Source organism: Diorhabda sublineata, chromosome 7 (genome assembly GCF_026230105.1).
Source record: "Diorhabda sublineata isolate icDioSubl1.1 chromosome 7, icDioSubl1.1, whole genome shotgun sequence".
In the NCBI taxonomy this organism is placed as follows: Eukaryota; Metazoa; Arthropoda; class Insecta; order Coleoptera; family Chrysomelidae; genus Diorhabda; species Diorhabda sublineata.
The window spans coordinates 9,074,325-9,100,477 of record NC_079480.1 but is presented as its reverse complement, the minus strand read 5'-3'; the positions used below and the strand labels follow the sequence as shown (position 1 = coordinate 9,100,477).

The window sequence follows — 26,153 nt, the reverse complement described above, 5'->3', positions numbered from 1 at the left end:
GACACACTACCAACTTTTCAGAAAAGAATCGTTCAAAAACCGATGATTCATTTTCACAGTGAAGGCTCAGTGAAAAATGTAAACAAATGTTCTGGGTATTTCCACAGCTTCGTTGATCAATTCACACTCGACGAGTCACTCTCTACCCGTAGGACGTGTTTTTTGTACCAATTGTTTAACATTAAAATTTTCTATAATATGGTTCAGGTACTCAGATAAGCGCATGATATTGAAAGATTACCAATTCAAGTATTGTGGATAATAAATGTGGTGAATGACAGCAATCAATGAAATGCATGGAAAAAAACGTTCTTCGCCTCTTGGCTCGGTTAACGTTCGCGAACATAGATTGAGGAGTAGTGAAGATTAAGATACTGGGAACATTGATGAAGACATTTTGGATGTACGTAAAAAGTGAATCAATGCAAATCATCCGCAAGTATAAAATTGAATGAAGGCTATTCTCCATCCTAAATAATGTCTGTCTAGCCTAAACAGCCATCACTCCACTGCAACAACTTTCTGTGATTTTTCTAAAGCTTTCTATTATGTTAAGACAGAAGTCATCTTAGAAGGGTTGATACAACGATGTCTTCTTGTAAGCCAATAGAATGTGGAATGCCCCATGGCTCAGTACTAGGCCCTATTTTGTTTATAAACGACCTCGCCTATCTAGACATCAGTAGTAGTCTCTTTGCAGACGACACTAATTTCTCTTGAAGCAACCCTGATCTCACGGCACTCCATAGGACCATATCTAGTGACCTAATCACCCTTAAACCATAGTGCGATTCTAATCTTCGCTGTCTCAACGTTTCTAAAATTAAAGTTTTAATATATACATATACTTTACCTACCTACTCCACGTTCAGAATTAGATAAGGGCTTAATATTTTACAATGCAAAAAAATGCACAATCACTTGCCAATTAAAATCAAATCGATATTGTCTTTTCCCGCATTCCACAATAATTTGAGGGCATATTTACTGGAAAGTCCTTCTACTTTATAAATGACTTCTATTCTAATAATAATATTTAATACCGGGCACGCTGCATACTGGTTTAATTTTTGCTATGGACTTATAAGTATACTATTATTATCTATAATTTTGTTACTCATTTTGTATATTGAAATTTTATTTTATTTGTATCTTTATTCAGTTATTTTTATGTTTGTTTTTTAGTTTTTATATGCTTTTGTCTACAAATTGTAATAAATTTTTGACAATAAAGAATTTCTCAATTTCTCTTTCAAATTTGTATGGGGTGCTTAGAAACAGATGTATCATCTCTAGGTGTGTGAATAAAAAATGGGTTTTGAAATGTATTAGAAAAGTTCAACAACTAATTTAAGTTTGTCTGGCTACCAATTTCATTTTTATTGTATTTAACTTTGTGAAAAAAAAAGTTCTCATAAAAATGTCTTGTTGTTAATGAGGTTTGTTAATAAACAAACACTGTCTGTTAATGAAATTTATTGCTACCTTAATTTTTATTACCAACTACTGGTTTTAAAAATGTTATAAAGAAGATGCAAAAAATTAAATTTTCAATATTGTTCTATTTCTGTATTCCCAACAAGGAATTGCATGAAAATTGGGTTTTTCTACTTCTAGTATTACTTGCATTGAAAAGCAATTCAAATGTATGTATTCATTACTTCTTAGCTTCATTATCTCAAATAAAACGATCCTAGCATTTGATTTTGCTGTAGCCCCAGTTCTGTTTTGAAACGTCACAATTTACTGATGGGAATTGCATTTTTATAATGATAAATCTTGCATATATTTATATATCCTAGATGGTAGATGGTCCCGAAATCTGTTTATGAAACTAGTAGGAATTGAAATCATGATTCTTGAATAAATTTTAGAAAAAATTAGATGTCGTCCTGTTATATCCAGCATGCTCCTAGATGTCGGGCGAGAATTTGTAGTATGTATCTTAAATTCAGCAAGTATGTGGATAAATGATGACGATTTTCTTGAAATGAAATTTCGTTCTATCCACATCAAGTTCCTGTATTTAAAAGGGTTAAGAGGTAAGCAGATTTACGAAGATACGCTTAATACCCTTGGTGATCAATGTCCTTCGTATGCGACCGTGAAAAATTGGACTGCAAGCTTCAAAAGAGGTAAATTTTCCGTTGAAGGTGATGACCGATCGGGAAGGCCAGTTTCTGTGTCAGTTCTCCAAGACCTAAGAAATTTCGTTTCCAAAAATCTGCTGGAAAAGCTCTTGCTTTAGTTATTTGGGATTGCCATGGAGTAATCATGATTGATTTTTTGGATAAGGGTAGAACAATAGCTGGAGATTACTATTCGACATTACCGACCACTCTACGGAAAAAAAATTAAGAGAAAGGACGCGGAAAGCTATCCAAAGGTGTTTTGTTTTTGCACGACAACGCCCCTGCACACAAATCTCATGTTGCCATGGAAAAAAATTCGTGATTTAGGGTTTGAAGTACTAGAATACCCTCCTTATTCACCAGACTTGGCTCCGTCCGACTATCATCTCTTTCCTCAACTGAAAAAAAGTTTAAAAGGTCGTGAATTTTTTTCCAAGGAGGAGGTAATAAAAGCTGTGGAGGTCTGGTTGCAGAGCAAGAAGAAAACTTTTTTTTGCAAAGTCTAGAGACATTGCAGGTTCGCTATAATAAATGTATCCAATTGTAAATGTATCTATCCAATTCTAAACATATCCTCGACTTTCTCTTACACACAGTATAGCGACCATCTTTTTGAAACCAAGCGCAAATCTCTCTCTACCTTTACCTCTCAATCTGTCTCAAATCTCTTTCCATCAACCAAATCAAGTTCGTCATTAAAACATGTCAGCATCAAATTGACCAGTTATCGTTTTCCTTTTTTTCTAAAAAATCAAGATTACTTACACCTTTGAAATCACAACCAATTGTGGCCATGGTCTTATTCGCCAGAAAAGCGGTTTTCACTTGCTTTGTAGAGCGTTTCCCAACTGTATTTCTGTTATTAATATATAATACATCTTCTGTAAAATATTGTCCGAAAAATTCGCTTAAATTACGTTTGATGATATCTCGAACATTTGTTCAAACTTCTAATGCGTAAGAGCTTTTGATCAGCATTAAGCCATAGCGTCATCCAACTTGTAGATAGCACGGATTTAATTTAACATATCTGAAGTAAATAAACTAAATGACTGTCTCGGATATATGCTCATTCTTAAAAGTAGAAAACCATGGCGGTGTCCCTTCATATTTAACGGGAGTTTATAATAAAGTTTGTCATTCACGTTCTATTTTCTATGTGTAAAGAGCCTCTTTTTGCGTAAACTCGATCTTTAATCTTTGATATATTCAAAATAGCATCTTACGTGGCTTGTAATATTGTTTGCAACACTCCTGTTTTTTCGACGTGTTCGGAATCTACGGAATGTGGAGGGGATTGTTGAATTTTAGTTGGAGGTCAAATTTCGAACATCTGCTATGAAATGTTTGTACTATATCTTTGTTTATTTTTATCACAGTGTTATTGGCTCTATTAACGTTATCAAAAAATTAAGAAACATCACGAATATTTATCGTCCACAACACAATTTCAGAAATACCCTATATTATTGATTCAATTCTACAAATTACATTTTATACTTGAAGAATATTTCACAATTTATATCCTAACTCATTTGTTCGTACATGCTGTAAATAAAAGCAGATGTATTAATTATTGCAGTATTAGTTACGGTTCTTTCTTGTTGGCGACTTCAAGGTCTTCTGCTCTTCAGTATGTGAAATATTACTCATTTAATATATTAAACATGAATACTTAGAATTGATATTTGGACATGTTATACAATTTTAATTTAAATAGTCGTCCATTGCTGGCCTTATTCAGGAAATAACATAAAACAAATAAATAACATAAATTGACCTTATGGAAAATTTTTATTATATTTACGAGGTGTAACTATTAACTAACGAGACTAATGCTGCTTCAGAAAAAGTACACTGACGCCAAAGGTGAGCGAGGGTCAGCTGTTTAGCATACTTCGCCTACTCTCGAACCGTGTCTGTAGACAAACCAGTTTAGCGGTCGCCTTCATTTGTTTAGGGACAGTTTTTTTGTTTTTCTGCAACTTAAACTTATAATTCATTGAAAGAAGTGTCTGGCAATGGATGGATGTTTGTGGCAACCACTTGTTTTTGAGTGGTTTAAGCGTTTTCAAAATGGCGGAGAAGATTTTAAAGATGATTCACGTTTAGGTCGCCCTTCCACGTCAAACTGATGGAATATATGAAAATTAAGTTTTATACAACATTATTTTAACTGAAAAAGGGTGTGTCCAATCGTATCACTTGTTTACTTCAAATCTAGTACACTAACTCGTAGAAATTAATAGAAAACAAATATTTCAAAAAGCGGTAAAATTATGTAAAATAAAACGCAGTGATCATTATTGTACAATATGCTTTGCATTCAAAAAGAGGGCAGCACCGACCCAGGATCGTTCCCCTCATATTGATAGTTTCCCTCAGATGTCACAATGACAGGGTATATGTGGATGGAGAAGTGAATAGAAAGAAATATACACTGCTGGTAGATAATGGAGCTACTAGAAGACACGATCTGATAAGTTCCAAGAAAAAGCTACTATCAACCGGGATTCGACACAGGTGAGGGTGCCGACTTTCACAGAGAAATACAAATCCAATTGGCAATTGGTGCATAAAATTTTACACATAAGGTAATCGGAGCTGACTTTGAAGAAGATATGATTCTTGGAATGGACGTAATGAATCTTCGTGGTTTCCAACTGGAGTTTAGAAAGAGAATCATTAAAGTATTCCTTCATCCATCTGAGAGTAACACGGTATTGGCAGCTGTACACGAAGATACGGTTCTACCTGCACGAAGCGAAACCATGATAGTAGCGCAGCTACTAAGGGTCATGGAAAAGGTACACCAGTTTTGATGGAGTCATGAAACCACGACGGAGAGGTTGACACAGGAGTATTGTTTGAAAAAACATTAGTTTAAGTTTGCGAAGGAGATTCCAGTACGTTATAAATGTTATGGATATGTGGGAACACTACAAAACTTAATATTTCGAAAAAGTCAGGACTGAATATTTGACAGAGGATGAAATAAACGTATTACCTGATAATAACCAACAATTATACCTATAACTGTTTCAATATTAGTGGTATAATTTCATTTCGTTTCCTGGTATATAAGTATGTCTAGCTAATTTTCAATACGCATTCCTTGATGTATTTACATTGTTTTATTCATATTTTTTCGTTTATTGCAGATTCTGCATATGAAGTATATATCCACTGATGTTTGATTTCGTTAGCTCCTAAATTTTCAATATTCACTTGTCTGCCTAATCAAGAATTCCATTTCTGCAGATTTAACATTTTATAATATACTTTCTCTATATCTTTAATATTTTCAGTTAATATTGATTGGTCATGCATAGGACCGCTTCTTCGCCACGTTCCGAAGTGTCATTTGATATTTACTCGTATTTTAAATCAGGTAGGAGCAATTGAGGAACTTATTTCAGCAATATATGGTTTATATCCAATTTCATTAATGGTGTCTACAATACCTTTGCTAGAGATCATGAGATTGAGAAATATGAAGGTAGAAAACATTACATGAAGATAATAAATGAAAAAGGGGAAAAAGTTACGTTTTGAATGTTAAATTTCGAAATTGTTTCAAACTCTGCATACAATTACTTCAATTTTATGATACAAATATATTTGAATAACTTTGTTTTGTTTCATTTTCCCTATTTAGTTCCATACTTCTACAAAGATATTAAGGAATATCACTGTTATTCAAGAAGTTCATTAAAAATCGCTCCAAACGGTGTGCAAGCATATTCAAATTAAATGTTGAAAGTAATTTGGGCACAACCTAGAACTATTGTTGAAACATTTTGCTATCAATATAGAACAATTTAAAGAAATGTAGCAAACAGATTTTTGAAAAGTATCTACGAGGACGATTTTACGGAACAGTCATGGTACAATTTTTTTTTAACCATCATCTCATCATTTGTCTGAAATTGCGTCCCACCAAGCCATTTTTTATATTTGGCAACAGAAATTACTCGTCACACAATTTAGTCAATTTTTCTACAACAATAATAATTATCATGATGGAACCAAACTATTTTGAATTATATTGGCCAGTTATCGTTTTCTAATTTTCTAAATAATCAAAAAATATTACATCAGTGGAATCCCAAATCAATGTGTACATAAACTTATCGGGTTTTCTTCGGAGCACGTTCCTCGGATTAAGTCGATTTTTTTTAGCTTTTTTGTTATAATTGTGTACTCAAGTTTCATCTGCTGTGAAAATCGATAGAAAAATGCACTTGGATCACGGTTGAAGTTATCAAACATTCATCAGAAACTAAAAATAATAATCATTGTAACGAAAAATCTACTTCATATGTCAATCTACTTTAAGGATCTAGTTTATAAAGATACCCACAATATATGCAAGCCCAAAAGTGATCAATGAAATTGAAACAATGATATGCTAAAACAAATTTCTAAATTTCAGATGTAAAATCACATTATCGATTATATATATTATTTACAATTTTCTTGATTTTAAACAGGCGTTAGTTCAAGAAAGTAAACTTGCGGAAAACTAAAAAAAAACTGTTTGAATCAAAATATTTCACTTAAAATATTTTTAAAAAATATCAACATGTAAAGGAATTCAAAATTTTACACTTGTATCTTTATCCATAATCTCTTCTCTATATCTATAAAAGAGGATGTCCTGACTGACTGATTCATTCACTCACCAAGGCTATTAAAGATAGAGACATGAAAAAAACGGGGTATGTTTGTAAATTCGATTTTTCTTTTTTCTCGGCCGCTAATTAAGATATCGACTTCGTTTTTGCACTACAACATTCTCCGTACAAATACCTAAATACCCCAATATCTACGATTTTCAAAATTCCACTTGGAAAGGGTTCAAACAGTTGAACAAAAATTTTTATTACGGAAGCGATTCTTTTTTAGAAATGGGTCCCGTGTGAATATCTAAAAACTAATTTCTCCGTTTTTGGAAATTTCTTTAAAAGGGTAAAATTCATTTGATGGATAATGCATGGAATTTCGATCTATAGATTCTGTGTTACAAGTTGATAATGCTATGCAATACCCATCAGAGTTCCTAAACACGCTCAATCCTCCAGGTTTCCCGGCACATAGACTTATTCTAAAGGTTCGAACACCGATAATGTTGTTACGAAATCTCAATCCTCCTAAACTGTGCAACGGTACGAGGCTACGTGTGAACGCTCTTCAGAAAAACGTAATCGAGGCTACAATTATTATAATCGGATGTGCCAGACGGGAATCAGTCTTTATACCACGCATACCCCTCATACCTTCAGACTACCCTTTTCAATTTAAAAGAATGCAATTCCCCATTAGAGTCTCTTTTGCTATGACAATCAATAAATCACAAGGTCAATCTTTGAAAGTGGCAGGAATAGATTTGATCTTTTCTTTATAACACTTCCAAATTGAATTAATGCATAGAATACATAAGTCATTTCTCATTGAATTATCCCTATATTACACTAGGTTCAATAAACCGCGGGTGAAGCCGCGACGGGTGTTGCTGGTTTATTTATATATTTCTAAAAATGTAAATCTATCGCCCTTTTTAAAAAAATCAAGTAGTAAAAAGATAAAAAACCATTAAATTTCAAGTAAAAACTGTTTCTGATTTATAGATCATGGATGGTTTCTTCAACCTCGAAATCGCTGGTAATCTCTTGAGATCTGTCATCAGTTGGCCAGTCACAAATTTCTTCGAAAAATCCCCGATGCTCGTCTGTATGTAGGCTCTCAGTTTTTTAATATTTTCAATCTTTGTAGTTTTTATTGGCACTCGACCTTGGTAGGTCCAAGGTGGGGAGAGAGTATCTGCTTTTATCTTAGTTAGTAAAAAGTTGTGATGAGTAATACCATTGATCGTAGGGAAGGCTAGATTCATAAACGAACATAAAGAGAATAGAAATCTAAAAGTATATTTTATCATTAATATCTGCTTTTTACTTTTTTTCTTGTGATATATACGATTTTTTGTAAAACCTATTTTGCCATTTCTTGAAATCTAAAACAATGTCAGATGATGTAACCTCATGAACAGTAAAATGGGTCAAATCAACATTAAAATGCTGATTTGATCGCCCTTTTAACAAAAATCGATGTATTCTGAAACCTGAAAATCGAAAAAAAAAAAATAGACTCACGCTCGTTAAAAAAACCGATTCATATACTTTATACTATTTTATGTGGAGCTAAGTAATAGAGGTGCCTGCCAATTCAATAAGTTCGTATAAATATAAATTGTTATTATTAAATAAGAAGAAATTTGCTAGTGACAAAATGATTAAGGAAACTGACATTCATGGTAATATCAATTAGTCATGCAGGACCCCTGCTAGACATAAGCTTCCCCTTAATATATTCATTTCCCTCCATTATGGATTGCATTTACTAACTTTCTCCGAAAAGTATCAAACCCATCTTCATATTTCCACGTCAAAACTTCTATGGGGTATAAGCATCAACTTTAAGTTTTCACAAACTCATCGGTGTGCACAGTAATCTACTGGACTTGTTGGTGAACGTTTGTTTACATTTTTTTTCGTTTGTGGTATTTTGATATAATAAAAAATGTCGAAAAATTAGATTAACGAATTTTTATGAAGTTCTACTTCAATCTTGGGGAAAATTAATTAGATTAGGTGGTATCCATTAATTAGTAAGGCGTTTCAACAGTCACTCTAAACCATTGTTAATTGCACACAGAAGGTCAATACCTAGTTGTTTGACAATTTGTGAAGGTCGCACGTGCGTTGCTGTTACAATAGAAGTACTATTGTGTTGCTTTGCTGTGTTGGAATAATCGCCACAAATATTTTATTATAAATATTACTACAAATTCAAACTGCGCTCTTTAACTTGTCGGCTAATCAAGAATTAGTGACCATATATTCGAAACATGAATACTAAATAACTTTACATCTATAGAGGGATTTTAATATATAAAAGGATTTCGGCATTTTATAACCTGAAACATGTCTTACTTCAAATTAATCTGATATTTTCACTTTTGTACGAATTAAATTACATGATTTGTCCCTAAACTCATCTTTTACACGAGAGTTGTAGTGATGATCTTATTCCCTCACGTAAATAATCGACGCCCCCTTATGCTGAACCATGGATTTGTGACTAAGGTCCAAAAACAATGGGACAGTCTTTTACCAAAAACCTAGTCTAAAAAAGCAAGTGAAAGACGCCGAAGAGTGAAGATATTTGCAATTTTTAACAAATTAACGACATCTTCTCCATCCTCAGCACAGTTCCGACGTAACTCCCTGTGATTATTGGCTCTCAAAACTCAAAAGTTAAAAATGTCATTCAAGGGGTATTGGTCCGAGGTCGAAGAGACTTCCACTCGATGACTTCAAACTGTACTCACGTAGACACTTTTATTCGAATGAAATGGAAAAATTCTTGTTACAACATTTGAACTTAAGATGAAGTTTACGGACGGACGAAATTAAATAACACGAAGTACAGAAATAAAAACAGGAGATAAGTCGTGGTAGAAAATGATTTTGGTGATATTGAATTGAGATTAATAATAAAAATATAAGATGCAATTAGTGTTTCCCACTATATTTTCACGAGAGGTCTCGTCTCTAGTTTTCGAGACCAAAAATTTTTCTTGTGAGGCAAGACGAGACTTTCAAAGAATCTTCTCTCAAATCTGGCACTAGTTTTGAGAGAGACTCGAAGTATCCAAGATAAATATGGCAAATATTAATTAATTAATCTAATTGTTATTGAGACATGTTTAATATAACTGTTACACAATGTTTACCTTTTTGAGCTTTCCGAGATATTGCAACGTGTACTACTATATGCTAGAATTATGGACTCCGACAAACGAAACAAATTTGGTGATCATGACCTCTTTCTAATATATATGTTTAAACTGCAGGTCGACATAATAATTTTAAGTGACTGGGTTATGTATAAAGATATTGATCAATAAGTAAGATGAATACACTTTTTATGAATCCACCCAATCACCTACGCTAATGATGAAAAAATTGTATACGAGGTCTGGCTATTATTTTATTGTAAAAATTATTCTACATTCGAATGCTCCCCTTCAATATACTCCTTTCCCCTCGCCACACACCTTTCCATATAGTTTTTCCATTGATCGAAGCAGTGCTGGAAGTATTCTTTAGTGAGTGTTTTTAGGAGCTCTGCCGTTTTTTACTTTACCGCTTCCATCGACTCAAATCGTGTCCCTTTCAAAGCAGATTTTATCTTCGGAAACAAAAATAGTCGCACGATGCCAAATCTGGTGAGTACGGCGGGTGTTCGAGCACTGGAGTGCGCTTACTGGCCCAATACTGCTTCGCAGATAGCGCGTTATGGGCAGGTGCATTGACCTGGTTCAAGTCGGGCCATTTTTACGAACTCGTTCTCGCAGTGTTGTCAAAACTTAACAAATAGTAAGTGAGGTTGACAGTCTGACCCTCTGGAACCTATCAGTCATCACGATACCGTTAATGTCGAAAAAAACGAACTTGAATTTTGATTTGCTCCCGTTTTTCGGCACGAGAAAAAAACACCTTCGTTTCAAACCGCTACTGCATAGTGACCGTAGCGTGTCTTGGGATGTGCACATACAAGATATCTAAATACCCAACGCACTACTCGATTTTTACCCCAACCGTCTAGGGCGCCCTCTAGGCGCGTACAGTCTCGTTATTTAATAGCCAGACTTCGTATGACGTCCAATTTCTCAACATACAGTAAGAGTCGTATTATTAATAATTGTGATATTAGGGAAATATAATCTATTGAATCATAATAGACTTTTTTTTGTTATTTTGTTTTTGTTCCATGAAATCAAAATTGTGATTGAGATTTTATCTGTGTATTTAATGTAGATAGTCAACAGAAAGAAAAGATTTTTCGATGTATCGTCTCGACTCGTAGGCAACACTACCACCAATCGTAATAGATAAACAAATCATTGGAATCTAGAGCAAAAACAAATGATGTATTATATGTGTCAAGTCTCAAATGGTTTAATTTCATAGATGCTATCTTGAAAAAACAGTCAAAGGTAGAAGTGCTTCACATGGATTTATTCTTGTAAGCAATTTTATTACCAATCTATTAAGTCTTCGATAACTTCTATTATTTCTTTGCCACATCCTTTTCTGTACATTTAAGTTGACGTAATGCCAGACAAACATAACTACATAGTTCATACAAACATTGAATACCTACGTTTTGTAAATCGAAACTTTTTGTGGTCTGCATGATATGATTTCTAATTACTCGTCAAAAAAGTGAGTATACACGGTGTTCCAGAATTAAGTACGTCAATTTCTACAGCTGATAGTACGTCCAAAAAAAGAGGATCTACCCTATATACTCCTTTAATATAAAACTAAACAGGGAAATGAGATAGATGAGGAATGATATGAATTATCTTGTAAAACCGTTTGACAGAAATATTTTTTATAACCACCTTGTGTAACGAACGTGAGTACATTTTAGTCCTAGATCCACCCCTGAGAGCTTATCATAACTTTGGTAGTAATTTTTCTATTATTGATTCAAAAACTTGCCTAATATCTTACCATTTTAATCTAGTGTGGTAAAGTTTTTCAAATCTAACAAAAATAAAATACCAACGTTGAGTAAAAATTTATTATAAGAAACTTATTTGTTGGCGGCGAAGTCATAGCAAAGTACCGCAAAAGTTTTAAAGAATCTGGCATATCGGTAAGTTTAAACAGTTTCCAAGCGAAGCGGAGACATTTTCTCGAGGAATATTTATTTCAGCGCATTTCCATTAAGTATAGTGAACTGAATTTAGATTTACCAACATAAGGCTGCGATTTTTTCTTCGTTTAAATAATTATCTAACCAATTGCTGAAAAGATATTCCACTATTAACTTTTCAAGAAATAATGTGGAATTCCTGTAATTACATTCATAAAATAATGCTTAATTTAATGAAAATATTGTTATTCTGAACGAAACAAATAGTTAGAAACAGATTAATAATATTATTTAATCTTACTTAAGTATTATTATAGGTTAACAATAATCAGTAATTTTGCTCACTAGTGCGTAAACATTTATTGTGAACCCCGGACTGTTCACAACTCAGGTAGCAACGAATTTGAAAAGTGAGCTAAAGGGTGCGGGCTATTTGTCTTACCTCTTCTAGCTTTAAAAATCTTGAATGTAAGTATCGTAACCTTTGTGTTCAGCGGTTTTCTTTGGCTTTTTATAGAAACGAAAAAACTGTCGTTTGTGACGTTTTTCAGATGGTAGGTCCAGTAAACATATCAATAACTCTCCTAAACTCGTCTTTTGAGACCAGTTGGTGGAATAGGAAAGAAATATTATCAATTGTTTCAGACGTTGAGTCTTATGTTCCTTATTTGTTCCCGTTTTCCCATTTTTCATGACTTGTTAGCTTTATCCGAATGAATAGGATATTTCTATGGTTCTATGAAAAGAATTGTCCTATTTTTTTCGCCAGATGATCGTCTTTTCATTACCGTGTATTCTGAAGTGGTTATTTTTTCAAGTATGCATGTTGTATTCGTCATCTATATATTCCCTCCTGTATAGTATAAGCAATTCATAGTTACTGTTGGTATTTGTGTGCCATAAGAATGATGATTTCCACTGTTTGAATAGCTGTAACACGTCAAGCCATGTTTCACTGAATAACAGTTCTGAGTATATGTAGAATTTCACATTTTTTGGTATTGCGTAGAAAGACCTCTATATTCCCAACTACTTAAATTTTCTGTAAGTTTACTATTTATGTTGTATGTACAACTTGGAGTGGGGTTTTTCGTAGTGTTATTCAAGTCGATAATGATCTCCTATCAAACCAATTCTAACTATTAACTAACTATCTATTAATTATTTAGTTATTAATGGTATTTCAATGATCTTCTAGAGCTTCCTTGAATAAGCGCGTTTCGATTGCAAATTGAAATGAGAAGAAGAAAACGAAATTCTTGCTCTATAATTGCTCTATAATTTTCCTATCCCTCCTCTTCTCTAGTAGAATGTTTCATGCCCGTTTCAGACTCTCGCTAGGCGAATCCCAGAAGCTCTCGACATAAGATTGGACATAATTTAAGTGAAGTTTATGCGGAAAACAGATTTTTTTAAGCTTTTTTCTTTTCGAGATGCCTTCTAAAAATCGCTAGTTATGATTTTGTTTCATATTTTAACTCCTGTATACTTATAATAAAACAAAAAAATGATTTATTGAACTCCACAAGATGTAAAAAAAAATATTTGTACCTATATTTATAGTTCTACCTTCTTATATTTAATTCTTTACTTATCCAATCCCACGCGACATTCACTTAATTTTCATACTCTAGTCCTTTGATGTGCGCCCGAAATATCGACATGAAGTGGTGAGAGACATGGCGGCGAGGGAAGGCGACAGGACATGACCGCACAGTCCATACCCTCTCACTCGCGTTCCCTCGTGTAGCCTCGAGGAAAGTGTGGATCGGGCTTAAGAGCTCTGGTCTATTTAAAGAAGTTACTGTTCTACTTTACCTCTTTTAGACAGTTTTTGTAGGCCTATTTATTTTTTTATAAAAGTAGTCTAAAAATAGCGTGCACAAGATACATGAAAACCATGCAATAATACGTGATCTATATCTATCATAGTAGACATTTTCGATCAAATAACTAAGTTTTTAATGTTGACAACCATAATATTTTTTTTTTTTTCAAATATTGCACGTGAATTTATCTGCATTTTCTGAAGGATATTTATTGAGAAATATTGGTATATTTGATGTGGTACATAATCCAGTATTTCTATTGAAAATTATCATGCCTTGAATCATCTGTATAATTTGAAAGCTCTGGTTTCATTTCACAAACATGGTGCTATTAAATTATAATTATATTCTTCAATAGCTTGTTGCAGCTACCATCTAATCATAATCATTTATACAATCAACACCATGTAGATTATGTCACGATCCCAGTTACCGCCGTTAATCTGGTGGTCAATGTAGGAGTTTTGACATTGGATTGATTACTTATACTCTTGACTTGAACATTTTTTATTTCCCAACATCTTTTGACAAAGAAAAGCGCCCATAAATTTGTTTTGTGGATTTCTACTCACTTTCACACATGTGATCTAGTTTCTTAAATTCTTTCTTGTTCTCGCAAAGATCTGTCTCATTCATCATTGCTCAAATGACGTATTCGGTCTATGTATTTTTCAATGAATATGTTAAATATTTGTAGATGTGTGAATTCTACTAATACTTACATTTGAATATAAAATATCACATAAACAAAATCTAACCGATGTTTTGTTAAGGAACCTACTTTCCCAGCTATAAATATTGTCTACATAGATCATGATTTAGAATTACTATGGTTTAATGAAAAATATTATTTTACTATGAAAAATGTTATTTGTCAACATAATCTTTTACCTCTACACACTTTGTCAGCTAGTTTCCAATTTTTTCAAATCATCCATAAAATAGTCGTTTCCGATAATACCCCAAGAGTCAAGTGAGACTGAACTGCCGATAGAGAGGGAGAGGACATCATTATATCATTATTTCTCTTTCTTTTCTTTAACCGCTTTTATACCACTATATCATATTTTATAGAAACCATTGAAATTTTTTTTATTAAAAAAATTGTGGTATTACTACCAAAAGGATATCACCCTACTTGCAATGACATCTACTGGAATATCTGTACTTCAGTCAAAAATTTGTACTATAAAACGGCTGAAGAAGCAACAAGTGTGTGTGTGTGTGTGTTTTTTAAATGGAAAGTTTAAAAAACTTCAATAAAAGGTAAGTTGGTATAGAATAAATATCGTTACACTATTTTTTGATCCATCTAATTTCCCTTATATCTGTTTCTAAGACGGAATATCAAAAACTTTTATAAAAAATGATGTTGTTCGGTTCGTATCATATTCAACAACAGATTATAATGGTTGTAAGACTGTTGTGCCACCAATTTCAAATACGATACAACGATTTACAAGAGTTTCATATCTGATGATAGTTTTTTACCAATGAATAAACGACAAAAAAGTACTGTTTCTTCTCATTCTCATTACCTTTAGAATAGTGATGATATAGATGATTATGATCCAGAATCTGGTGAATCAGAATTAGCTATTGATTAAATTGAATCTGATGAAAGAGGTGAATGGAAACAAGTATAGGATGAAGGTAGCCCTAGGGACACACGGTTTGGTTACATAAAATGGATGAAAGAGGAGGACTTGATTAAGTAGAAACTCTTTGATGCTGATATGATAAATAATCTTGTGGAACAATTCAGTCTATATGATATCAAAAAAATCCAGATATTCTTTACAATAATTGAGAAGAGATAGATATATGTTTTTATATGTTCATTTTCAGTTTACCACCAACGCATATGTATTGGACTCAAGCAACGTGTTTGGGACAATTCTAAAACTAATCCAAATAATTAGGATTTAAAATAAGACCTTCGATGGAATCCTTGTTGCGAAATATCAGAGCTATACTGATGCAACAACTTATTTGTTAATGAACAGATTGCCCTTTCGAGATGGGCAGTCGAACCCTAAAAAACCATATAAATATGGATCAGTTTGTTCCACCTAATATAAATCATCTGATATTTTTTGTAAATTGGTTCTCTCCACCAGAATTATTTGTTCAGCTACACAAAGGAGGAATTTTTCGTCTACAGTTCAAAGAAAGAGGTCTTACTTTTACAGATGATAAAGACATGACAAAAAAGAGATGGTTCCTGCGAAGAAAATGAAGCAACAATAAAAGGTGTTAGAATAAAGGCTAGATAATTAATCAGTTGTATTAGTATTTTCTTTTTTTCTATTTATACTACGAAAGAAATAAAAAGGTATGACAAGAAAACAAAAAGTTATATCTCCATTAGTTGTCCTAATATTGTAATAAATTTATCTAAGGAATGGATGTAGACTCCTCTTGTCATAGAATAAAAATGGAATCAAAGAAATATTACCTTCGACTTTTCTTTTATTTTGTCAATGTTGTCAATAGCTGGTTATGTTTTAAGAGAGAATGTAAAGCAAATAATTTTAAAAATTAAGAAATCATGGATACTTTTCTTCAAATAAATCATTGCTGAGAATTTATGCAATGTAAATTATAATCCTTCGAAACGTGGTAGACCTACCAGCTATATTGAAAAGGCATTAGCAACAAAGAAAAAGGAAGGTCTATCAAAACCTTAAGAGATGGTGCTGGTCACTTTCCAGACGAAAAAGAAGATCATCAAAGATGCAAGAAACCAGGATATTTCTCACTATGTCAGTTGAATATACAAAATGTAAATTTTTTTTGTGTCTAAATAAAACTAGAAACTGTCTTGTAGATATGCATAGGTAAAAAATAAATATTGTTCTACTTTTTGAATAAATCTTTGCTATCTATTGAAACTAATATTATATCTCTCATTCACCATTGTATCAAAGGCGATACATAATTGCAATTTAATAATTATAACAAAAGACAAGAATTTTTTTGTATAAATGCCTTTTTTAGACACAACTTTGTTGAATTTAATGCTAAAAATGTTTCTGTTTTCGATGGTCTATGTGATGTACGTCCCACGACGAGTTAAAACTATCCGTATATGGCAAAATACTTAAGTAAAATCACGAATACGAATACCATCTTTTTAATTAAAATATTTTCAAAGATGGCCGACTTTCGGTTTTACTTGTATAGGAGATTAAACTGATTTGATCGCCATGACGTCTAAGTTTTGAATGTGAGAACGGCAGTGGAATTATAATTTTATCAGCGTGTACAGAGAGAGAGAGAGAGAGAGAGACAGAGTAGTAAACCGATATTTTTTCTTTCTCTTCCAATAGTACAATCTCATTCATATACTGCTCTGTCTAACTCTATAATAATACCCCTTCGAATGTATTTTTGTTTCTGGGACATAATATTACACCCAACACAAATGGAAATCTGTCCACAAATTCATTGAACTTTTAATTCCAGCGAGCTTTTGATCAACATTAAGCAATCGCGGCCCCTACCTTGATGCTAATTTTTTTTATATATGTGACCTTTCATGCAAAATATTGCATATCCCTTCGATTGAAACATTTCCTTCATTAGGTTCACATACTTCTATTTCACGATTGCTAACTATATAGGAACAAAACATTTTATTGATAATTTCTGAAATGGTTACAGTAAATGACGACATTCTGCATCATTCGTTGTCATATGTTGTTACTTTTAAATGCCGAGAACTGCTTACAAATCATTCCACGAAACTGAGCAATTTCAATATAATATTAAAATTTCTTTTCCTCGCTTTATTTTATTGTTTTTTTCCCGTAAAGAATAATGCTTATATTACACTCGAAATTAGTTTTCTCTATATTTAATCAATAAATAAACATTTTTCTTGAGTATTAAAACTCATTTTATTATATTTGTTAAATTCAGACAAATAAAATAAACAACCCGGCGGAACTAACAATATAATGACCGTAGCGATTGTATTGTCAACCTCTGAAAAGTCATTATTTCGTCAAACCACCCTCGTATTTTTCACGTCTACAGAGAGGCATACTTCTTCGTTCAGTCTCTAATCTGAACTAAACACGACTCTGCCATTCATTTCTTAGGTTGAATATTAATCTTCCATACTGCGTTGAAGTGACACGAGCACAGGCATTTTCTTTCAAGCTTAGCTGAACGATGTATGAATAACATCGATTAAAACTGATAAAAATGTGTACTTACTTGACATAATCTGCCGATGATTTCTTACAATAAAAATCTACACTCAAAAATAAATTTTATCTAGTATTTGGCACTAAAGTTAGTTTGAGAATTTTTGTTTTATCGATGGCGACCACTTATCCTGAGGTGTGGCGTTCACTTCTTTAATAATTCGCTTTTTTAGCTCGAGCAGGGTGGAAGGACACCTTCTTTCAGAAATTCCCGAAGAAAGTAATCGGAAATACTAAAATCCGGTGATCTCGCAAACTATACGACGTGACCTCTCAAAGAGACGAGACGATCCAGAAATATTATCTCAAAACATCAAGTGAAATTCGAAATTAGTTCTTCGTTCATGTTAATCAACATTATTGTCAATTCTGGGCTGCGGAACAATTAAACGTAACTTGTGGTATTCAAAAGAACGTAAAAAAAGTACAGGCTAATTATATTCTTATGGCGACGTATATCTGCTCTTAGTTTCCTTAAATTTCCAAACCCAGGATTAAATTGTATTCTTGTAGCAATTACACTTCTGATGGTTTCGTATTACGCATCTACGGCAAATCCAAGACATGTAGTGGTCTAAACCGAGTTGGTTACTAAATAGAGGTCGCGTAAGAACAAAGACCATGCGCGACTGCTCATTTCCATGACAGCCTAAGTGATAATCTATAGAGACTGCTTCGGCGATTTTTCCGCACCAATTAGCAACTCAAATTTATAAAGACAGTGTTGATAAAAAAATATTATTACTGGTATACCCGCCGTAACGGGGTTATGAAAAGGTTTATATTTGTCTTAACTTATGCAAGATCAAAATGTGACACTTGGTTCAGACAATTAATCCACTTACAACATGTATGCAGAATTAGAATAGTAAAGGGTTTTTATGTACCTACATAATTTTTTCACAAAAATATTATACGGGCTATGATGTAAGCGCTTTAGTGAGGACCAAGAGAGCAAATCAAAGCTCAAGGCAATGTTGATCATTTTTTTTTCGACATTAATGGTATCGTGATAACTGAATGGATTCCAGAGGGTCAGACTGTCAACCAGACTTACTATTTGTCAGTTACGAGTTCGTAAAAAACGGTCTGAGTGGATTTTGCACTAGGACAACGCATCTGCCCATAACGTGATATCTGTCAAGTAGTATTTGGCCTGTAAGCGCGACTTTTTTTGTTTCCGTAAATAAAATCTGCTTTGAAATTTACCCGATTTGAGTCGATGAAAGCGGTAAAACAAAAAACGGCAGAGCTCCTAAAAACACTCACCAAAGAAGACTTCCAGCACGGTTTCGATCAATGAAAAAACGTATGGAAAGGTGTGTGCCAAGTGGAGGGAAGTATATTGAAAGGGAGAATTCGAACGTAGAATAATATTTATAATAACACCCTTTTTCGTAACCAACCTCGTTGTTTAATATCCAGACCTCGTAGTTTTTATGTCACATAAAATAGGACATTTCAGTCTTTCGAGATGAGTCTCTTTTATGGCACACGGTGTTAATATAGAGATAAAATCACACCCCCATCTTATTTATTTGACAACCAGGAAACACCCTGTAAGATAGCATACAGCTCCACAATATATACGCTAGAAATATCGAGTCGTTTGATTCGTAAAAATTACTTTATATTCGGAATGTATACTGCACTCCAACTCCATCTCTCGTCTTAGATCCATCAGTATATACGTATTATTGTCTTGTCAGCAAACTCTACTAGTACGGATTTCAACAGGATTGAGTTAATGCGACTAGATTCTGTGTAATTAGGGATTGTGACTTTTTGGACTTCAAATAAAGCTTGATAAGGAATATTATACATCGATTAAGTTCTGTTGGTTTTGTATATATTATTGAATTCAATGGTTTTAGTGAAGGCTTCTGCAAGTGGTGGCGTGTTTTTAATACTCCAATATCGATTTGTGACGTTTTCAATTGATATTCTACATAAATTGCTATGTATCTGCTCCGAGGTTTTTAAGTTTATTTAAATATTTCTGAGACAATAATTTGCCGCCGTATAAACAAAGGAGGTTCGTTATATTCTGTCGATAATACATTCACTGGTATTGATTTCATTACACCGAGACAAATTCTAATGCATTTTTCAGTTGAGAGGGTCATACCAATTCCTTTAGTCCACTTTACTACAGATTGCATCATATTTTCCTAGATTTTAAGACAATCTATGTATGTATCCTGGATGGAGTATATACAAATATAATCTGCATACTGTATCCATCTTATTGTTTTTGAAAAGCGTAAAATGTAAATCGGCAAAATATACAAGCAACTGATAAAGTATTATTTAGTACACTTCAACATGCGCACCATTGGAGGCCATAAGCACCAGTCTGTAATCAATTTCAAGCCAGGTAATATGTAATATGCGGTGTTTCAAGTCATCAATGTCATTAACCGGTGTTCGGTAAACAATGTCCTTTAAATAACCCCACAAGAAGTCGAGGGGTGTTATGGCCTGAGACCTTGGTGGCCATGGAATTGGGCCATCTCGTCCAATCCATCGGTTAGGAAAAGTTTCGTTGAGGTGTTCCCGAATTGCTGTCAATCAGTGTGGTGGTGCACCATCCTGTTGGAAGTAAACAGTCGGCTGCAATTCTTCCAAATGAGAAAGAGCAAAGTTTTGAAGCATACACGCAGCCAATAACTGTGGTTTCTTTGAAGAAGAAAGGACCAATGATTTTGTTGTGCATAAGCCCACACCACACATTAACCTTTGGTTGGTCTCGTTGAAGCTCGACTACTGCATGTTGGGTTTCAGAATCCCAAATTCGTACGTTGTGACGGTTTATTGTAGCAGACACATGGAACGTGGCCTCATCACTGAAACACACCTTTTTCAAGAAATCTTCATCATGCTCAATAGGTTGTAACATGTCTGCGGCAAATTCATCACGTTTTGGTCGATCTGTTGCTAACAATGCCTGCAGCAACTGTACTTTATAGGCATACAGAACAATGTGGATTGTGATTGTAGGCATTTGGAGTTGCCTTGAGGCCTGACGAATTGAAGTTTTCGGATTATGCTGGAATGTTTGCCGTATTCGCTCCACATTTTCTGGACTTGTGCTAGGTGGTTCGGGTCCACTTTTATGCAATACTGATCCGGTGCTCAAGCTTGTGTGCCATGCACAGATGGTGGGTCTCTTTGGAATTTTGTCCTGAAGTTCCGTTGAACCTGTGTATCTGATTTCGGCTCTGTGAACCATGACACGCATTGAGCTTTCTGTTGTGGTGTCCACATCTTCACTTATTCTTCACTATTGAAAAAAAAACTTTATTAGTTGCAGTAATACATGCAAAAGATAGAATATAAATATCTTGTTTATGTTCAAAGTTATGAATTTTTGTAGTCTTAAAGATAATTTTGTAACACATTGTATGTTAAATAATGGAAGACTCAATATAGATCCCTAAGGCAATCCGTAACGAACAATTCTAGGACCGTGTAAAACATTTTAATGATCCTTTATGTAAAGTGTACTCGAATAATATAGTTGTGTTATACTCTGAGCAGTTTCACTAAAACTAACGTCTATTATTTTATTTTTAAGTAAGTTTTTAGAAAATGTGATTTATAGTATATCATTTACCGAGTTAGTTATTGCATCTAATGTGCCGTAGCCCCTCCTAAATCCGTACTGTGTGCAGGGTAAAATTATAATATACTCGCATGTATTGGCAGATGCCTGTGACTTTTGTAAACTTTATTTTCATGCTCCTTAAATAATATACTATTAGTTGGACAGGTGACACAGGTTTATCTGGAAACGAAATAATAGATTTGGCCGTTAAAAACCTGTGTTACTCAAAAATTATAAATAGAAAATGTTTTCGTGAGTTCTATTGAGAAAAAAAAATCTATCTACAGTGTGTTAACTTATCTAGCTAATATTTCTATTTTAAATGGGTTTACAGAGGAAAATGAATATTTTTATAAGTAATTTGGATCACAAATACTACAGTCAAAACCGCATAATTCACAATTCAATAGTTCTAAAGTTATAGTCGTTCGAAATTACAATTATAAAAAAACTGTTTATTTCAAACAAATTATAGATTTTTCTGGTACGAATTGTATTCAAATAAGTTTAATTATTTCTCATTGTCATTGGTAACGGATATTTATTGTAATTAGGTACTTTTAACATTTAACTTTATCTACTGAACACAAAAGAATAATCATTCTTATGATTACAGTGATCGTGAAAAACTTATTTAATCATATGATTTACACCAATTTATACAGACCATTATCTACAACAATGTCCAAACTTCTTAATCTTCACAATGTACTCTGGCCTTAATTGTTTTATTTATTATCTTTCACATCTTCTTTGCCAATTACTTTTCACTTGTATCGCTGTCGAATCAAGACGACTGACTGTCGTGTTTTAACCACAGGGCTTTATTTTTTTCATTGGGAACAATTTCGATTATTGTTCACGGCTGTTCACTGTCAAAGTAGACATTGTTAGAAAGATAGCGAATTCTCTAGATTGATGCCGAAATGTCAAACGTCACATGGCGTAAAAATAATAGTTTTCTCTCTTGTCAAGAGATTCTACCAGAAATCTGAATCTCACATGCAACTTGCAACAATACGTGTCCAAATTGCAACCCAAATCGCAGTTTAACGGTTCACCTAAAGATGGCCCCAAAGCTAATAAATTGTAGACGATAATTAATGATGAGAAATGTTTTTCGACGTCACGGAATTTTTTGTGAAAAATAGTACATTAATACGGAAGATAACAATGTGAGGTTAGATTACGATCCGTCTTTAATATTATTGAGAAGTGATTCATTCACATAAACTAACGTTAGTACAGGAATAATCTGAACATGATCATGATCGCCGAATGGAATTTTGGAAAATCATAATGCGAAAGGTAGATACCGACACAAATTTAAGATAGCTTTTTGCGATAGAGTTTTGTTATTTTCAATGAGGAAGTTAATTGCCAATGATTTTGGAGTTACACTAATTCTAGGTGGATCATTTAATAAGCAATTTAGAGAAATCGAATGGTTCCTCTTATAAGAAATGTTATTGTTCTACCCTTATTCAAAAAATCAATCATGATTACTCCATGGCAATCCCAAAAAACTGGAGCAAGAATTTTTCCAGCAGATTATTGGACACGAAACTTCGTAGGTCTTGGAGAATCAGAGTGTCGCCATTTCATCGATTGTTGCTTTGTTTCTGGATCGTAGAACTGTACCCAAGTCTCATCCATAGTAACAATTCCGTTTAAGAAGTCTACATAGTTTTCATATCGAGCACAGATCGAACGCGATGTTTCTACCATTGCATGCTTTTGGTCAACATTCAAACATTCGGGGATCCATTTTGCAGCAATATTCAGTGCTTCAGATATCCGTTTTAGACCAATTCTATGGTCTGATAAAATCATGTCATGAACTGCATCGATATTTTCGGGGACTAACACAGAAACTAGTCCAGGCTAACTAGATATCAATACATCCTCGTATATATCCAATTTAAATATTTGTTTTTATCTATTATAATTATCTATCTCGAAACTTAAGCAGCAAATATATAGACAAACTTTACCTGAAAAAAATAATGATAAAAACCGAGGTCAAATTAACCGGGAATTCTTATCTAACCAAAATTTGTTGAATTCAAATGTAAGATTGAATCATTTCTTCTATTAAAAAACTTGAAAATGTTATCATTATAGACAAAGTTACCATCTACAAATTTTATGAAAATGAAACAACTTATTCCATTTCTTTTGTCTATTTCAGTCTTTTTCGTAAAAATTCTTTATGGATATTCATTTTACTGGCAACAGTGTGTACATTTTAAATAAGTTTCCATTTGAAATAAGACTAAAATATAATCTAATTAAGTATATGCAAATATTTAAGTTGACCAAATAGAATGGAATATTCCAAATATATATATATATATATATATATATATATATATATATAAATATAGTAATGTAACCAATGTATGTATTTAATTCATATTTACATCACAGGTAATTAAGAAATCAAATTCTCTCTATATCTCTCTTAAACCTGCTGGTACCGAATTTACCAACATTCATAAATCACTTTTTGTTTATTGTTTTTATACGGTGTGTTTTTGTTCTTTCTACTTTATGTCATATATGTCATTCATAAGGTATTTGTAAAAATGTGACGAAACATAAAATCTCTTTCCTTGGAATTTCTTACGATTCTTTGAGTACCCTGCTTATTAAAATTGGAATTGTTGTGTCCACAAAAATGATAATAATTTATTCAATTAAAATGATTTTCTGTGACTTATCACCTTTGCAATATGGGAGGAAAGGATTCAAAGAAATGAAATAAGGAATAAAAAATCGGTAATTTTAAAAAATTAAATATAATCCCCCATTGAGCTGAAGAATATCCCAATCAATTATGTAGAGATCACCTGTAATTCTACCACAACATTAGATTTTCCCCCCTAAACCCGTTTAGTATTTAAGCTCTTCCACAAACATGAGACATTTTGTTTTAAATAATAAATTTATTAGGAGATTAATATGGTGATTCCAGTTGCCATTTGATCTCACGACGTGCCGTAAAGATATAATTCCACTATTAGAAGCATTTTTTCAATAATTTTGTATATTTATTGATGGAATCATATCAGTTAATAGGTAGTGACAGTTTTTAAGAATAATTTATTTTCTCCGTAATTTTTTCCAATACTAAATATATTACATATTCTACAAGTAAGTAGTCCGATGATAAAATAGGCGTTTGAAAAGATCCCATGATTAAGTTTCTATTTTTTCAAAATTTACTTGAATACTGTCACAGTAATATACTTTTATTGTAAAAGTAGCTATATATAGATGATTATTTACCCGTAACAGATAAATTTTGAGGCAGACAATAGAAACATTTTGATAAGGATGAAATACTTCAAAGTTCAGAGATAAGTTTTTTTATCAGTAAGAACTAAACTGCACAAACAAAATCATTGTTGTCATCATTGTCTTTCAAGGAATATTCTAATTTTTCAATAATTAATTAAATGAAATTCTACATACAGGAATAAACGTCAAAAGTCAGTAATAAAATCTAAAAATACTTCATTATCCTATCATCATCATTATCAGAGTTGATCTAAACGAAAACATAATTTAGAATTTAAAACAAATACCTTCGCACGTAGTGCAAACTCTCGTAATAGCATTTTTAGAAGAATGAAGAAAGCGATCTTCTCTCGTGAACAAAAAATTGACTCAGTTTACACCCCTACAATCGCAAAATATTGTAATGTTTCTTGCTCTCACAAGGTAAAACCCTTTTTATGCTTGTTTACAATAGCGATTATTAGGAGTAACTGACCATTATCAAAGGTTATTTATCTGACCCACCACTATCAGTTTGTCATCAAAAATTAACCGATACACATATCCGTAAACAACAAACAATAATTCTACCCGAAAATAGACACAATTGATAAAACTGTTCAAGCGGACACCCTATTGCGACAAGACGAGAGTTAAGGGATAAGTGGCCAGTACGCTGAACATGAGACAGTCTCATGTTTCCAGAGTTTACCATTGTTCCTAAGAAACTGAAAAAGGTGCCAACCGAGACAGATGACCGATTCATTGTCGGGCCCTCACTGGTGTGCCAGTCCAAAAAGAACTCAAAGAAACGCGAGGAGCTGCTGTGAGTGGCTGGACAGTTGGAAGAAGACTTAAGCTAAAAAGGTCAGCTACTGGCACCAAATTAACCCCAGTCCCTCTACGATTTGCCAGAGAGCATATTAATTGGACTGACAATCAATGGGGGACTACTCTCTCATCTCAGACGATTGATTGTAAGGATTAACGGAGAACCGATACACAGAAGAAATTTTAGGGGATCGCGTCGTTACCTACGCCTATTTCATCAGCGAAAACTTCACTCTGATGCAAGACAATGCTCGTCCATATAATGCAGGTTCCTTACGCGACTATTATGAGGTTGTCGAATTGCCGCTATGGATTGGCCAGTGTGTAGCCCGGACTTAAATTAATTCGAGCATTTATAGGATGACTGCCCATACTAGGGGGTACCCAAAAATAACCGGAATTATTTTTTAAATGCTATATATTTATAAATATTTACAAAACAACCTTATACCCTTCAAAATCCTCTCCATTACAAGTAATACATTTGTCCCAGCGGTGCTTCCATTGTTCAAATCGCCGTCCTTTCATG

The 26,153-nt window shown here is 33.2% G+C and overlaps 1 protein-coding gene across 7 annotated transcripts in view; it reads left to right on the top strand.

The window, feature by feature from the left end:
• LOC130447018 (AF4/FMR2 family member lilli) overlaps window positions 1-26,153 on the top strand; it is a 570,483-nt gene that overhangs the window by 313,942 nt on the left and 230,388 nt on the right. Inside the window, exon 1 of one of the 7 annotated variants that reach the window (XM_056783616.1) lies at window positions 10,990-11,222. The exons of the other annotated variants lie outside the window; for them this stretch is intronic. Within the exon in view, the coding sequence (XP_056639594.1) occupies window positions 11,209-11,222 (14 nt within the window). The 5' untranslated portion in view covers window positions 10,990-11,208. Of the gene's footprint in view, window positions 1-10,989; window positions 11,223-26,153 lie in introns of those variants that run through there. 7 annotated transcript variants of the gene reach the window in all.